The sequence below is a fragment of the Neophocaena asiaeorientalis genome, unplaced genomic scaffold (genome assembly GCF_003031525.2).
Source record: "Neophocaena asiaeorientalis asiaeorientalis breed wild unplaced genomic scaffold, Neophocaena_asiaeorientalis_V1.1 scaffold505, whole genome shotgun sequence".
Taxonomy (NCBI): Eukaryota; Metazoa; Chordata; class Mammalia; order Artiodactyla; family Phocoenidae; genus Neophocaena; species Neophocaena asiaeorientalis.
The window spans coordinates 4,032,362-4,048,081 of record NW_020174704.1 but is presented as its reverse complement, the minus strand read 5'-3'; the positions used below and the strand labels follow the sequence as shown (position 1 = coordinate 4,048,081).

The 15,720-nt window shown below is 38.6% G+C and overlaps 1 protein-coding gene across 1 annotated transcript; it reads left to right on the top strand.

Annotated features, from left to right (window-relative positions):
- Nucleotides 1–366: 366 nt before the first annotated feature.
- On the top strand, nucleotides 367–15,377 carry FUT9 (fucosyltransferase 9). Its single transcript, XM_024759344.1, has 3 exons — nucleotides 367–381; nucleotides 2,678–2,680; nucleotides 14,277–15,377. The coding sequence occupies exon 3, from the start codon at nucleotides 14,285–14,287 to the stop codon at nucleotides 15,362–15,364; it is 1,080 nt and encodes a 359-aa protein (XP_024615112.1). The 5' UTR covers nucleotides 367–381; nucleotides 2,678–2,680; nucleotides 14,277–14,284; the 3' UTR covers nucleotides 15,365–15,377.
- Nucleotides 15,378–15,720: the final 343 nt, after the last annotated feature.

Genomic DNA, 15,720 nt, shown 5'->3' with positions numbered 1-15,720 from the left:
TTCTGCCAGTTTTCCTAGAGCATTGCCCCCTCCTGATCTTTGCCTTGAATTCCTTTCAGCGTATGCTGTAGTCAGTGACTGCAGTGGCTAATGACTTGATTCTTATAGAATTGGATTGTGAGCAACATTCTTTATTTTATAATTCTTTTCCTTTTCGGTGTTGATTTCAATGAAGGTTTGGGAGGTGTTTTGTGACAAATTTGTCCGACAGTCCTAGGAATGCTCACTCCCAGGTCAGGCGAGAATTCTGTTGTTAGTCAATGTGCTGTTACTGGACTAGGCCCTGTTAACAGCAGCCAGAAAGTCTCTGGACCACCTGTCTTACGAGCCTGTTATGGTCCTAGAAATGGTTCCCTCTTGTTGCTTCTTCCAGTATCTAGAGTTACAGTATTTCAATCATTAATATTATAGGATTATATATTTGGTCAATCATATCAAATAGCCTAATCATCATTAATTTTATCAGAGGATCAGTCACACATTTGGTAATGCAAGAAACAATAATGTTGTAAAATAGATATAATACAATATAGCTAGTAACATTAATAAGGTCATAAATTAATATTTAAGCTAAGAACTTCCATTAGATGCATCCCAGTATCTCTCCAGATCGTCTGACCAGTCTATTCTGCACCAATTGCTGTCTTTAAGGGGAATGATATATTGGCATTGTACAGAAAGTTCACCAAAGATGTCTGCACGTAAGGTGGTCATTATGACCCCTTACAGGGTCATTTTACGTAAAGTTCACCAAAGTTGTCTGCTAAGGAGTTACATGTCTGGCACCAGAAAAAGAAAAATTGATCTTTATGGTTAAGCAGGTATTTCTGCCGTTGGGCTGGTCTGGTTAATGCATAATGTAGATGCACATAGCACACTGGAGGGGAGGGAGGATGCCCAAACAGGCAGAGAAAAATGTTTACATTTTTCTTGTCTTAAAATGTGAATTTTTGTCTCATCACCCGTAATGACACACAGTGGAGCAGCCTGGTTGCCATGGGTTCCCTTCAGCTTCTTGAGTGCTAAGACCTTTCCGGGATCTGGCTGTGGCTGCCACCCAGCCTCAGGCCAGGCAGTCAGCCCTGCAGTCCTGCAGGGCCACCTCACCACATCATGGCACCCCCCGCCCCTACAAGCTTCCCAGCCATATCTCATCCACCCATACCAAGGGATGCTTGCGAAAGCTGTCCCTCAAGATCTCAGGTGTCTGACCACACTGGCCAAGTTGACTTTGACACTTCCTGTGGTTTTCAAGAGGCCTCCCCACTCCTCTCTTTTTAATATCAACCTTAATGATCTGACATCCCCGACTTAGGCCAAAGCCCAGAGAGCTTCCTTCAATCTTAGACCTTGATATGTTAAAAAGAGAATAAATGCATTCGAAAAATCTCCTCTCAAAATAGTAACTGAGCTTGCATCTGGTACTACATGTCAGAAGCTGAAAAGTACATTCTCCTTTCTCTTTTCATTTCTTCTCGAATAAATCCTAACTTACCTACCCCACTTCAGCCCCAAGACAGGTTAGATAGACAGGTCAGCTAGGATTAAGGTCATGCACTGAGAAAGTTCAAAACGAAAAATGCGTACATAGCTTTCAAACTATTACTCTGTTTTATGTTACCTTCTATTTCTTCATAACCACCCTTTTAGGTAGGTGGTGCCACGTTGGAGAGACGCAGAGTGACTATGAAGGCTCAGAGGAAGAAAGTCTCATTAAGATAAAATCTTTTAAAGTATATATTATTCAACAGGATTTGTATCTTAGTTTACCACTTCTTTTTTTTTGGCTAATGAGTTCTTTAAGGCAGTTTACTTATATTCATTGTACCACCCATTTATGACACTGTGTCACTTAAATGAGCATTTGCTATATGCAAAGCTTGGGGTCAGTTAGTTTGCTGGCTGTAAGAAAAAATGGAATTTCAGTACAGAAAAACAATAAGTAAGAAAATGAAAAAGGGTGAAAAATCACTTCTAAAGAGAACACCTGAAAAATATGTTTTTAGAAATTGAAGGTCAAAGAGGGGCAAAGCACATCAGAGAAAATGAGTTCCTTAATCACATGGAGCCAGATCTGCCTATTGAGCATCCAGCTTATGTCAAAATAATTGTCCAGTAATTACTCTAAAAGATGGAACAAAATCAAATTAAAATGGAGCAAATTGCCTTTTGCATTGTGGCCAGTGACACATTCATGCTGCAAAATACCAGTTTCTTTTTTGTGAGAGGTGATCGATTGCTTAGTGGTTAAGTGACTAGGTTATCCCATGAAAAATCTGCAACCCTGTCTTTCAGAGAAGTGCAAAGTGTCTTACTGCTACTGCTATATGTGGCAATTTCATATTCAGAAATGAAAAAGCATACATCTTAAGCCCTACACGTGTATATGTGGCAAATATTACAGTTCATAATTACTGAATGCTTGCTATGCACCAGGGGCGGATCCAGGTAATTTACATGTATCAATTCATTTAAAATGCACAAATCTGGCAAGTAGGTATTCTTCTTATTTTGTAGATGAATAACTGACACATGGAAAGGTTGAGGATATTGCTGGAAAGCTTCACAGAGAGCCAGAGGTAGATTCAGGATTGGAAACCGGCACACTGTATGCAGAGCAGGTGTTCTCAGTCACAAAACAACATGCCATATGCCCCACACAGTCCACAGCCAGTAGATGGTCTTCCTTTCCACTTTTGTTTAAAGATATAATCTAGCACTTATTTCACATAGCATAAAAGTAAGAAACAAGTTTGAGTCATGGATGAACATAAAGTGAGTGGATCATTTGTTACCTTTGTATATACTACATTTGGACTATTACTTTTAACGTTAGAGAGAGACAAATAGATAACATTGGTACCTACTGGCCCTCAAGCACCAAAGGGAAAACATTCAGGATTTGTTTCTGTCCTTTCCGGCCCAGAAAAAAAGATATTGTCAGTGTACCTAGAGATAATCGGTCACATCAACCTAACATGTACACACAGGTAACTGAATGGTGAGTTTGTTCTTTCAAAAGGAGGGATATAACTTTTTGTTGATTTCATCCATGTAAGAAATATTGATTGAGCAATACAATAAAGTGCTGTGACACACATTCATGGTAAAAGGAGTGTCAAAATATAAAAGACTTAGATGAGGAGGTGCATTAGTTTGCTAGAGCTGCCATAACAAAATACCACAGACTGGGAGGCTTAAGTAACAGATATTTATTTTCTCACAATTCTGGAGGCTAGCAGTTCAAGATTAAGGTGCCTGGTGAGAGCTCTCCCCTTGGTCTGCAGATGGCCACCTTCTAGCTATGTGCTCACATGACCTCCTATTGGTGAGTTTGCAAGAGCAGGGAGAAAAGCAAAAGCTCTCTGGTGTCTCTTCTTATAACACTAATCCTTTTGGTCCAGGGTCCCACCCTTGCAACCTCATTTAATTGTAATTTCTTCCTTAAAGGACCCATCTCCAAATACAGCCACATTGGGAATTAAGGCTTAAACATATCAATTTTGGGAGGACATAAACATTCAGTCCATAACAGAAAGTAATGCTGCCTCTGATTTCTTTAAGGATAAATAAACAGAATTAGACACAAGGGAAATGACATAAGAACAAAATCAGAGGCGGTCGTTGTTGTTGTTGCTCTGCTGTTGCTATTTTTAGAAAGTACTACATGCAGTGAGATGTTAATATATTTATAAATCTTGTTGCCATGAACAATTCTGGGATAATGCAAATGATCAAAATTAACTCAAGTAACAGAAAAAAATTAAATATATAAATAAAAGAAATTGGAAATGTTATCAGATAACTAAAAAAGAGAGGGATCAGGACCAATTGGTTTCAAATTCTCAAGGAAAAATAATCCTCATGCTACAAAAGCTTCTCGGTAATACTACCTAATGCCCAAAATAAATATTAATAACAACAGTTGGCATTTATTTTGTACTTAGAATATGTTAGGAACAGTGCAATCTCATCTAATCCTCTATATAGATAGTCTAGTCTTAATATCAAAACTTAATTAAGAGGGCCCCATAGCTATCTATTTTATGTTTGGTAGTGTATATATGTCCATGCCACTCTCTCACTTTGTCACAGCTTACCCTTCCCCCTCCCCATATCCCCAAGTCCATTCTCTAGTAGGTCTGTGTCTTTATTCCTGTCTTACCCCTAGGTTCTTCATGATCTTTTTTTTTTTCTTTTCTTAGATTCCATATATATGTGTTAGAATACGGTATTTGTTTTTCTCTTTCTGACATACTTCTCTCTGTATAACAGACTCCAGGTCCATCCACCTCACTACAAATAACTCAATTTCATTTCCTTTTATGGCTGAGTAATATTCCATTGTATATATGTGCCACATCTTCTTTATCCATTCATCTGTTGATGGACACTTAGGTTGCTTCCATGTCCTGGCTATTGTAAATAGAGCTGCAATGAACATTTTGGTACATGACTCTTTTTGAATTATGGTTTTCTCAGGCTATATGCCCAGTAGTGGGATTGCTGGGTCGTGCACTATCAAACATAAAATAGATAGCTAGTGGGAAGCAGCCGCATAGCACAGGGAGATCAGCTCAGTGCTGTGCGACCACCTAGAGGGGTGGGATAGGGAGGGTGGGAGGGAGGGAGACGCAAGAGGGAAGAGATATGGGAACATATGTATATGTATAACTGATTCACTTTGTTATAAAGCAGAAACTAACACACTTTTGTAAAGCAATTATACTCCAATAAAGATGTTAAAAAAAAAAATAGAGGGCCCCATAACAAAAAATACATACTCACTTCTGGATATGTATGCAAAAATACCTAAATAAATATCAGCACTAATTTGTACAGAAAAATAGTGTTATGCCAATAATTTAGGGAAGATTTAAATAAGGAAATATATTAATATCATAACAAATCAAAGACCTAATACAAAATCATAGGATACTATTAGTAGAAGAAAAAGTACTTAATTAAAACAAGCAAATGAAAAAATAGAATCAGTAATTGATTTAAAGGTATAGAAAGAAACTTCCTTAACATGAGAACAGTATCTCTATCTTATAAAATGGTGAGAAGTGACACAGTCCTTACAAATAGAAAGTGCCAAAGAAGCCAACTATCAGTCTTATTATTTAATGTCTTTTCAAAAATTCTAAGCCATGAACAATGTATTTTACCTACTGAAATTGTAAAGAAAATATTATTATTTACAAGGGCCATGCAAATGTATCTCAATAACTCAATAAAATCAACAAAAAATTCTTAAAATTGATAGGAGTTCTGTAAAGTGTTACGATAAAATATAAAAATGTAAAATCATTAGTGTTTCTCTATTTCAGAAATAATCAGGAGGTATGAGGGAAGAAAAATACGTTAACAGTGACAAGGCCAGCAAAAACATGAAATGCCTCAGAAAAATAAATATTCTATACATAAGACACCATCAATCTTTACCCAGGATATGAACAATTTTAAAAGAATGGCATAGCGTGTTTTCATTGAGAAGAACAAATACTTTTGGTATGTTATTTTTTCAAATAATTTAAACAGACATAATGAAATATTTCTCCAAAATACTAACAAGAGGGCTTCCCTGGTGGTGCAGTGGTTGAGAATCTCCCTGCCAATGCAGGGGACACGGGTTCGAGCCCCGGTCTGGGAAGATCCCACATGCCGTGGAGCAACTAGGCCCGTGAGCCACAGCTACTGAGCCTGCACGTCTGGAGCCTGTGCTCTGCAACAAGAGACGCCGTGATAGTGAGAGGCCCGCGCACCGCGATGAAGAGTGGCCCCCGCTTGCCGCAACTAGAGAAAGTCCTCGCACAGAAACGAAGACCCAACACAGCCAAAAATAAATAAATAATAATTAAAAATGAATATCTGCTTATAAGAAAAAAAGATTTTTTTCAAGGATGGGCTTGATGAAAATTATTCTGTTGTTATTTGGAAAAATAAGCAGGTTATATACAATTAAAGAAAATAATTATGAGGAGGAAAACTATATAAACAATTTAAAGCATGTTATAATCAACAGATAGATCAGTAGAATAGAATAGATAACCTTGAAATAAATTCAGACATATACCTGAAAGTGTTTTGGTAAATAAGACATCATATAAGGAAAACATCTCCATTTTATACTCAAGAGAATTGTATAGCTTATACAATTGTATAGCTTATGTAACATTCTCCAGCGAGCCATACCTCATAAATCCATACAAGTATATGTCTGTTTACAGTAAGCAATTCTAAACCAAGAACATCTTCCTTAAAGTATTTCATAGATAAGAATTCTCCCTTCCAGCAAATATTAGTCTGTTGACCTGGAGGTCAAGTTATCATGTTTTCAAGGACATTAGACCAGGTCGCCTGCATTCTTCCTCCCACCCCCCAGGATCATCTCCCTGGTAATAAGCGGGATCTCAGGCCAGCTGCTTTAACACCTTCTTCCCCAACACAACTTCTATAATAAAACTTTTTTGAAAGAGAGAGAATTAAAGGGAAAAAGGAAAAGGACACTCAAGTCACAGTTTTTACTATGAATCAAAGGAAAGCAAGACCAGTATCAGTGATAACAGTTAATGGTTCATTACAACAATCCAGGAAATAAGTGATGCAGACCTAAACAATGAAGTGGCAAAAAGATGGAGAAAGAGAGTGAGATTTAACAAATGTTATGGCATTTCAGTTGACTAATTGTGGTAATCTATGGAAGTCAGGTTAGGGAGTGGAGGCAGTAAATCATGCTTTCCAACTGGAGACTTAGGCAGGTGTATGGATGATGTGACTATCTGCAAGGATAGAACAGAGGAGCGGTTTTAGGAAGGGTGAAGGTTCTTTAATAGAAGATAAGAGAACAGTGTTCATCAAATATGGTGTTTTCTTCTGAGTATTCAACTGCTTGGTAAAATAAATATTCAAAAGATTATTTATTAAGAATGGTATCAGAATAAGACACTTAGGTGACCCTTGACGATGTTTCATTCAGGTTACAGATAAAGAAGCCAAAGGGGCCAATTGAATTCCCACCAAGATATGATAGAAATCCTCCCCTCCAAGGACTGTAGCACTTGTATCTCCAAGATTAAAAGTTTCTTACTCTTGGAATTTTTACTCCTAATTTCTCCATTTCCATCTTTCTTCTAATAATATTATCTTCTGTTAAGTATGTTAATCAATCAGTTCATTTTCAGATTACTCAGCTGCAAGTTGATTAAACTTGCAACTTCTTTTTTTTTCCCTACAATCTTCTGAACAACACTTCTATCATATTGTCTCAGGTTCTTGACTTCTTGTGGCTCATCCTTTCAATTTTAGTTCTTACTGGCCAATTCTTTTATTATAGATTTAAGTTGAAGTTTCAGAAGCTCCTCATTAACTACAGTAATCTGTTTTTATTTAACCCCAGTAAAGCTGGTGCTAATTAGCTTCACATGAGTTCAAAAGATGATCAGCCTTCAGAATTTAGTCTGATGCAGAAACTGTTGTCATGGCAATGCCCCATCCAATGTTTCTCTCTGTAGGTAGATATTCTTTCATTCAGGCAGCCTCCTTCTTAGTATCTGCTAACATGCTTTGATATGCATGATGGTGTTTTGTTTTTTTGTTCTCATTTTTGCTTTTGTAGCTGGAAGAGCAAGAATTTAACGTTGGGGATAAGGGTAGAGGAAAGAGCCAGAGAAGGTAAAGTAGTTTATTTCCTGTGGATTCACTCACTTGCCCTATAAACGAGAATAAAGTCTGTACTGTTAGCAGATAGAGGACCAGAAATTGAAGGAAAAGTTCTGGAAGAGATGTTGTGAGTGTCCCAGCATATTCAGAGATGCTGGAATCAGTGACCAAGTTTGATCAGAGAGATGGTTTTTCAACTGTGACGTGGACCCAGAAACTCTGGCACCCTGAAGGTTAGAGGTCAGCGAAAAGCTGCATTTGTGTTTCTAGGTCCACACATTGAATGGTTAGGAGGAGAAGGACAGCTGCATTAAGATGATTCTCAGACTAGTGGAACCACATGATGAAGAAGGACAAACAGTGGATGGGGACTGTTGCTGCCACACTGGTTGGGGTCCAAATGAAACTTGCATGGTCTTTCACAGAAACAATTGAGGGACACCTAAAAGAAGAGACATTCCTGGTAGTAAGACTGATGGAAATCCAACTATCAAACTGGTGATTCAAAGCATATGGCCTTATATATTCAATAGTGGTCTGGTGAGATCCAGGGAATTAAGAATGCAAAAATTTATAGAGAAGGAATTCCATATTAAGTTTTAAGGAATGGTAAAAATAAATACTTATAAATCCTTTGAAACTATTAACTGATGACATGTGGACAAACTCTGGGATATAACTGAAAATTTTATTTAAATGATTCCTTTTCTCCGCCTTTATTGTTTTTAGGCAATTTAGCTCTTTGAGGTTAGTTGAGTTTCAAAATTGACTCAACAGGGCTTCCCTGGTGGCGCAGTGGTTGAGAGTCCACCTGCCAATTCAGGGGACATGGGTTCGTGCCCCAGTCCGGGAAGATCCCACATGCCGCGGAGCGGCTGGGCCCGTGAGCCATGCCTGCTGAGCCTGCGCGTCTGGAGCCTGTGCTCCGCAACGGGAGAGGCCACAACAGTGAGAGGCCCGCGTACCGCAAAAAAAAAAAAAAAAAAAAAAGAAAGAGCAGGAAACTGTTCAGGGAGGGGGAAGAACTGGTGCAGTGACCCCATGCAAGATGGCCAAGCACAGCATTGCAGAGAATGCAAAAGAGTTTGTCAACGCACTGAGGCTGGAGACAGAGGCAAGGTCCCCATCATCCAAAACTGTTTAAGCCACATTAAGACTTTTTTACTTTATCTTAAAAGCAACTGGAATTCATACCCTTAAACAGAAGGGTAACGTGATGTGTGGTTTCAAAAGTGTATGTTGGAATCACTTGGAGGACTTTTTAAATGGATTGCCGGGCCTCACCCTAGAGTTTCTGCTTCCATATGTCAAGATTTGGGTGGGGGAATTTGCATTTCTAACAAGATCCCAGGAGATGCTGATGCTGAGGCAGTCTTGGGAACACACTTTGAGAATCACTGGTCTACTACAGTGTGAATGAACCGAAAGGATCAAAAGTGAGTGCCAGGTGGACCACTTAAAAAGCAATGTTAGTAGTCCATACAAGAGATGATACACATTTTAACCCAGGGAAATGGGGAGAAGTCAACTAATCTAAGAAATATTGAGGAGGCAAAACCGGCAGGTCTCGTGCTGGGTTGGGTGTGGATTTGAAGGAAAGGGAAATGTCAAGGCTCCTTCAATGGGTTAATTGCTCTACTTTGTCATCGAAAAGAAAGAAACTCTCAGAGTCAGGAACATATAGTAATATTTTGGCCCAAAAATGAGAGGTTTCTTTTTTTAAAGGCATCCTTGACCTTCATTACCTGGCTGCTATGGTCCAACACCTGACAATAATCATAGAAAGCACTATGAAATTATGAAAGACTGACTCAAGGGAATCCAGAAAGCATGTTCTGGGAAAATGACAGAAACTACCCCCATCCTGTCTGGGGTGTTCCTGTGTTTAGGTGGCACATGGGCCACGTTACACTTGGGCTCAGTGTCAGATCTGATTGTTCTAGCTACAGCCAGAGCTGGTAAATAGAGCTTCTAAAGTGAATTGAGACAGTGATTAAGAACTAGTGATTATGAGTAAAGAGAAGAGAGCAGATAAAAGATCAGACTAAAAAAGGTTAATCCCTGAATTGAAAAGAAAATTTCAGAGACTGAATGTAGAAACTATCCAAGATAAAGAAGTGTGCAGGGCAGGAGACGTGGCAGTTGGCAACTTGCAGACCAAAGGAAACAAATGTCTGAGACAAAAGTGAAAGCAGAAAAAAAAAAAAAAAAGAGGTTTTTGAGCATTTAGAGGTAATAACCCTAAAGATGAAACCACTGTATTAATAAGTCAGGAAATTGTCAGTTATGCCAGAATGTATTCTGAGGAATATTCAGGAAAAGCACTGCTGACCAAAGCTGGTATATTTTGGTGGCAGCTTCTCTGGTGTTTGGAGGAAGTAAAACAGAGGCTTTTGCCTGGAAATACCAGAGATTGCATCCAAAGGTCTTTGAGAAATGTTCACAAACACAAATTTGATAGCATTCTAGAGATCAACCAGTGTCTTCTTGCCAAAAAGTAAATGGCATTTCTCCCAAAGGCACGAGGCATTTGGCTCAGGAGCTAATGGGGAGAATTGTGGGAACTCAGAGCAGGAATGCCCACAAGAAAGGTTTAGTGGAATGTGAGGTGTCAAGGGAGTCTTTGAAAGTAAAGCCATGAATATATTAAGTCTTACAGTGCTTTGAGACAGAATATAATTCGGTGTACAGTGTAGAAAGTAGAAGGCTTATATTTTTATTCTTGTAAAGGATTTTAGCATAAAAGTTGTAGGAAAGAGTAGAAGGAAAACAAAACAATACCAACCTCCCCCAATTTTTTTAAAGGGGCAATTTAAATTACGAACATCAATGGAGTATTCAGAAGACTTTTGCAGAATTCCAGATACTAATGTCATGACGCTAAACACCATAATGATTATATGGGGAAAAAGTGTTCTCTGAGCTGGCCTAAACAGATTACTAACTGTTAAGTTAGACACCACCAAATAGCTAAACTCTAGGTGCAGTCTATGGCTTAATGTAAAGTGAAGAGATTTGTTTGCTGTTTTTAGAATTTATATATAGGTTTTTTAAATCCAGATAATTTTTTGAAAGATTTAAGTTACATACTTAACCTACTGCAGGGAAAAAAAAAAAGGAGAGATAATCAATTGGGTTTTTGTTTTTTCATTTTGGGGTTTTTTTTTGGCTTGATTAGGGTTTTGTTGTTTGTTTTTGTTGTTTGTTTGGATTTGTTTGTTTCAAGCAATAAAACCAATTATAACTAATGTAAACAAAAAGGAAATCATTGCAAGTTTATGGAGTAGCTAGCTCTTAGAACTGAAGGAATATCTGAAGAACCAGGCATAGGAAGGCAGCATCACGGGGAGCTCCTTGGACCCAGATAGCAGAGTTTATATAATTGTTTTCTCAGGGGACCCCACTGTGGTTAATCAGCTCCAATATATTTTCCCTCCTGGCCCTTACACTCAAGATTTAAACACCCAGAGAGAGAGAGAGAGAGTTTGAATGATCTGGCTCCCCTGCTCAACACTGGTTAAGAAAAAGGGAGATATTGTCCTCTGCAGTCCCAAAGATTGCACACAGGAGAGGAGAGGTATCTCGATAGGAAATTCGGGCACTATTTTCAGAAGACGGCAGAGCAACTGCCAGGCAGTAAACACTAGCAAATATCTGCTACAGAATCCTCTAAGTATAATGTGCTTGTAGAGCAACGTTTTGTGAAAAGACTCATACCGTGACTTATTGAAAGACCTGCTTATATTCATTATACTTTGTTTTCTTACGTATTTTATCCAGACATTATTAATGAGTTATGTTTTGTACTTAGAGGAGACTGTAGGCGTGTGTGTGGTTAGAAATGGTAATAATTTGCATAAAATCAGAATCTATTAGTCCAAAAGACTTTCAGCTATGATGAGAGCTCTGATTCTTGACTGTTTAACAAGAAATAGTAACATAATAGCAAACACCTAGTGCTTTCTATTGTCCAGGCACTGTAGGAAGCACTTTCAAATTTTATTTTGTTTAACAGGAAAGAAGTCACAATGTGACTATATATGGCAACCCTTCTGCTTTTTTAAACCATTTCTAATTTTAATCCACCTATTAATTTGTCAGTGATTCATTTCAGGTCTTTGGGGTTGATTTGAGTTGATCTCAAGATCCCCAAGTAGATCCAAAGTTCTGTTCAAAGCGTTTCTGATTTTTATGCTTTTTTAACTGAGGATTAAAAAGTCTTGCTTTATCAGGAGTGGTTTGATTATGAACCTGGACAACATATAGAGAGTAAGTGTACCACACAGTGATTGACAGTTAGAGTTTCCATCTTTTCCAGACATATGCCTGTTTCTTTCCATTTAAAATAAGGATTCAAAACACACACACACACACACACACACACACACACACACATCTAGAATTACCACACCTTGAAGAAGCCTTCTGTTCTTCTTGGTTTCACATTTCTCTACATAATACCTTGAAGTATACTTATGGTTTGAGAATCACACCTGAACCGTTTCTATTCCAGGCTCCTCCATTCTTTAACACTTAGAGCATTCTTAAAGTACGACTGAAGGTCTCTTAATGGAAAACACAATTATACACATTCAAATTCTTACAAATCTTTTACTAAGACTCTTATTTTTAATGCTAAAGTCTTTAAATTATATTCCTTCATATTACTTGAAACTATTAAAAAATGATGTCAAAAACTTTAATTATCCTGTTTATGATTTGCTTTATGCTATACATTTATTGCTGTCTCTCTTGAGAGCTATAGTGACACAGCTGTGGGTCCTTCAAAAATAGGTTGTATAATAATTCAAGACATGTTGGGTATCCAACTGAATTTTAGTAATGAGGAGTAGGTGAAAAAGTTCCTGTCAAGGGGATGTCAATTTGGGTCCAGGAGACAAACTTTTCTGACAGTTTCTGTACAAAGCAGGGGTTACTGAGTAACTGCCCCTCTTGTTTAGTAATTGACCCCGACAGCAGTGGAAAGTTGAAGGGGGAAGCTGTGCAGAGAGTTAACAAGAAGAACCTCAAGAAACTCAAAATGTCCAGGAAGCAGGAGAACTGAGAGGGACACAGTGGAAAGAATGTTGTTTCTGCCTAGCAACCAATTCTTCCCGTTTGGCCAAAAAAGTGTTGTGGGATTAAAACGTACAATATGACAACTTTGAGTTGCTACAAAGAGAATTCAAAACTAGGAGATTTTGCTCATCTACTGGTAGGAATACCTGTAAGTCAATTTAAAGGTAGTTATTCTGTAGAAGGATATGTGTTAAAATACACCAAGAAAGCAGCTAAGTATAATTTCATTCATTCGCACTTGGTTCACTTTTGTTTATCTAGTTACCAAGCATTTTACCTTGGGCATAGTTGGTACTCAGCAATCCACCCATTCGTTCATACAACATACACAGCATCTATTAAGCATCTCCTGTAACCTGGTGATGAGGACACAGCAGTGAGAAACAAAGCCCCTCATGGAGTTTACATACTGTTATCATTAAGATGATTGTATCCTCTGGCTGCAACCAGGGGAATCAATGATTATAAAAATGTAGTCCTCGGGCTTCCCTGGTGGCGCAGTGGTTGAGAGTCCGCCTGCCGATGCAGGGGACACGGGTTCGTGCCCCGGTCTGGGAAGATCCCACATGCCGCGGGGCAGCTGGGCCCGTGAGCCATGGCCGCTGAACCTGCGCGTCCGGAGCCTGTGCTCCGCAACGGGAGAGGCCACAACAGTGCGAGGCTCGCGTACCGCAAAGAAAAAAAAAAATGTAGTCCTCAAGTGCCCAGACTCTGGGGCCAGAGCCTGAGTTTAAAAGTGTATTCTGCCACTTACTATATCACCTTGGGCAAGTTTCTTAACCATTTTGGGCTTCAGTTTCTTCATGATTAAGATAGGAATATAATGAGTTAATATGTATGCTTACGCAGACACACACACCACACATATGTATATACATTAACACACACACATATGTATATATATATGTTCATGTAAGTCCTCAGATTAATGCTTGGCGCTAATGAGCACCAGATAAGTGTCAGATACTGTTCTTGTTTTGGGAAATGGATCTGAATTTAACTCCTGGGTAAATAGTCCTCACTCATATAAAGGGCAGAGACTAGAGAAATCAAGACAATAAAACCTGAGGTGCCAAATGCACCTCAATGGATTATTGATGTTTGTATTATTTGTTCAAAAAAGGTTGTAGAAGGCAAGAAAGAGCATAACTCAATGGATAAGCTAGTTAGGGTAAGCTAGTTACTTATATCTCTGGCCCTCAACTTCTTCATTCTGCAGAGAAGAGGTGATAAAAGACCTCCTTGATAGGGGTTCTGTGAGGATCAAAGGAAATGAAGTATGCAAAGTGCTTGGCACAAAGCCTAGCTGAGAGTGAGCATTTAGGAAACGGGTACTGTTAAAGTTACAACTTGATTTTATTGCACTGACATCCTATATTTAGTTTTTGCTAAGACTGGAAAGGAAAATGCAGTTGATTTTGTGATTAAGTGTATTTTAGGATGTATCACCTGTTTATCTCAAAATGTATTTATGATTAACTCTTCATCCCTACCTCTACCTACCCCTCTATCTTTCCTTTTCTGTTTCACAGGAAAAATTATGACCTCGGCATCCAAAGGAATTCTCCGCCCATTTTTAATCGTCTGCATTATCCTGGGCTGCTTCATGGCATGTCTGCTCGTTTACATCAAGCCCACCAACAGCTGGATCTTCAATCCGATGGAGTCAGCCAGCACTGTGCTGAAAATGAAAAATTTCTTCTCCACCAAAACTGATTATTTTAACGAAACTACGATTCTGATTTGGGTGTGGCCATTTGGGCAGACCTTTGACCTTACGTCTTGCCAAGCAATGTTCAACATCCAAGGATGCCATCTCACGACGGACCGGTCCCTGTACAACAAATCGCATGCGGTTCTGATCCATCACCGAGACATCAGTTGGGATCTGACTAATTTACCTCAGCAGGCGAGACCACCCTTCCAGAAATGGATTTGGATGAATTTGGAATCACCAACTCACACACCCCAGAAGAGCGGCATTGAGCACCTGTTCAACCTGACTCTGACTTATCGCCGCGACTCAGATATCCAAGTGCCTTATGGCTTCTTGACGGTGAGCACAAACCCCTTCGTGTTTGAAGTGCCAAGCAAAGAGAAGTTAGTGTGCTGGGTTGTAAGTAACTGGAACCCTGAGCATGCCAGGGTCAAGTATTACAATGAGCTAAGCAAAAGCATTGAAATCCATACCTATGGGCAAGCATTTGGAGAGTATGTGAATGATAAAAATTTGATTCCTACCATATCTACTTGCAAATTTTATCTTTCCTTTGAAAACTCAATCCACAAAGATTACATCACAGAAAAGCTCTACAATGCTTTTCTGGCTGGCTCTGTGCCTGTTGTTTTGGGGCCATCTAGGGAAAACTATGAGAATTATATTCCAGCAGATTCATTCATTCATGTGGAAGATTATAACTCTCCCAGTGAGCTAGCAAAGTATCTGAAGGAAGTAGATAAAAACAATAAATTATACCTTAGTTACTTTAACTGGAGGAAAGATTTCACAGTAAATCTTCCACGATTTTGGGAATCACATGCATGCTTGGCTTGTGACCATGTGAAAAGACATCAAGAATATAAATCCGTTGGTAATTTAGAGAAATGGTTTTGGAATTAAAGTTTTCCATCATTTGCACACTTGGCAAATTATTTTGATGAGATATTATTGAGGTTTTGAAGATGAGAAGAGACATCATTCAGCTTTTGTGTCATAATTTATTTGTATCACTCTCTCTCGGGTGACATATATATTTTGATGGAGATTTTTGAGAGCGCAGCCTCAGCAATCACTCCACTTGTTTTAAATTATCTTATATATACCTAATTATGTGCACTGAAAAATAATTTATTCTTCTCTATCATTTGTAAACATTATTTTTTTCAGATTTTTGTAGTTGTCTGTAATGTAACTTTGTGATTCGATTGTTGTTCCTACACTGATCAGTTGTTTAATCCATTTGGTAAATGAAGATG

Coding starts and splice junctions, on each gene's coding strand:
- FUT9 (XM_024759344.1), top strand. CDS start 14,285: ATGACCTCGGCATCCAAAGGAATTCTCCGCCCATTTTTAATCGTCTGC.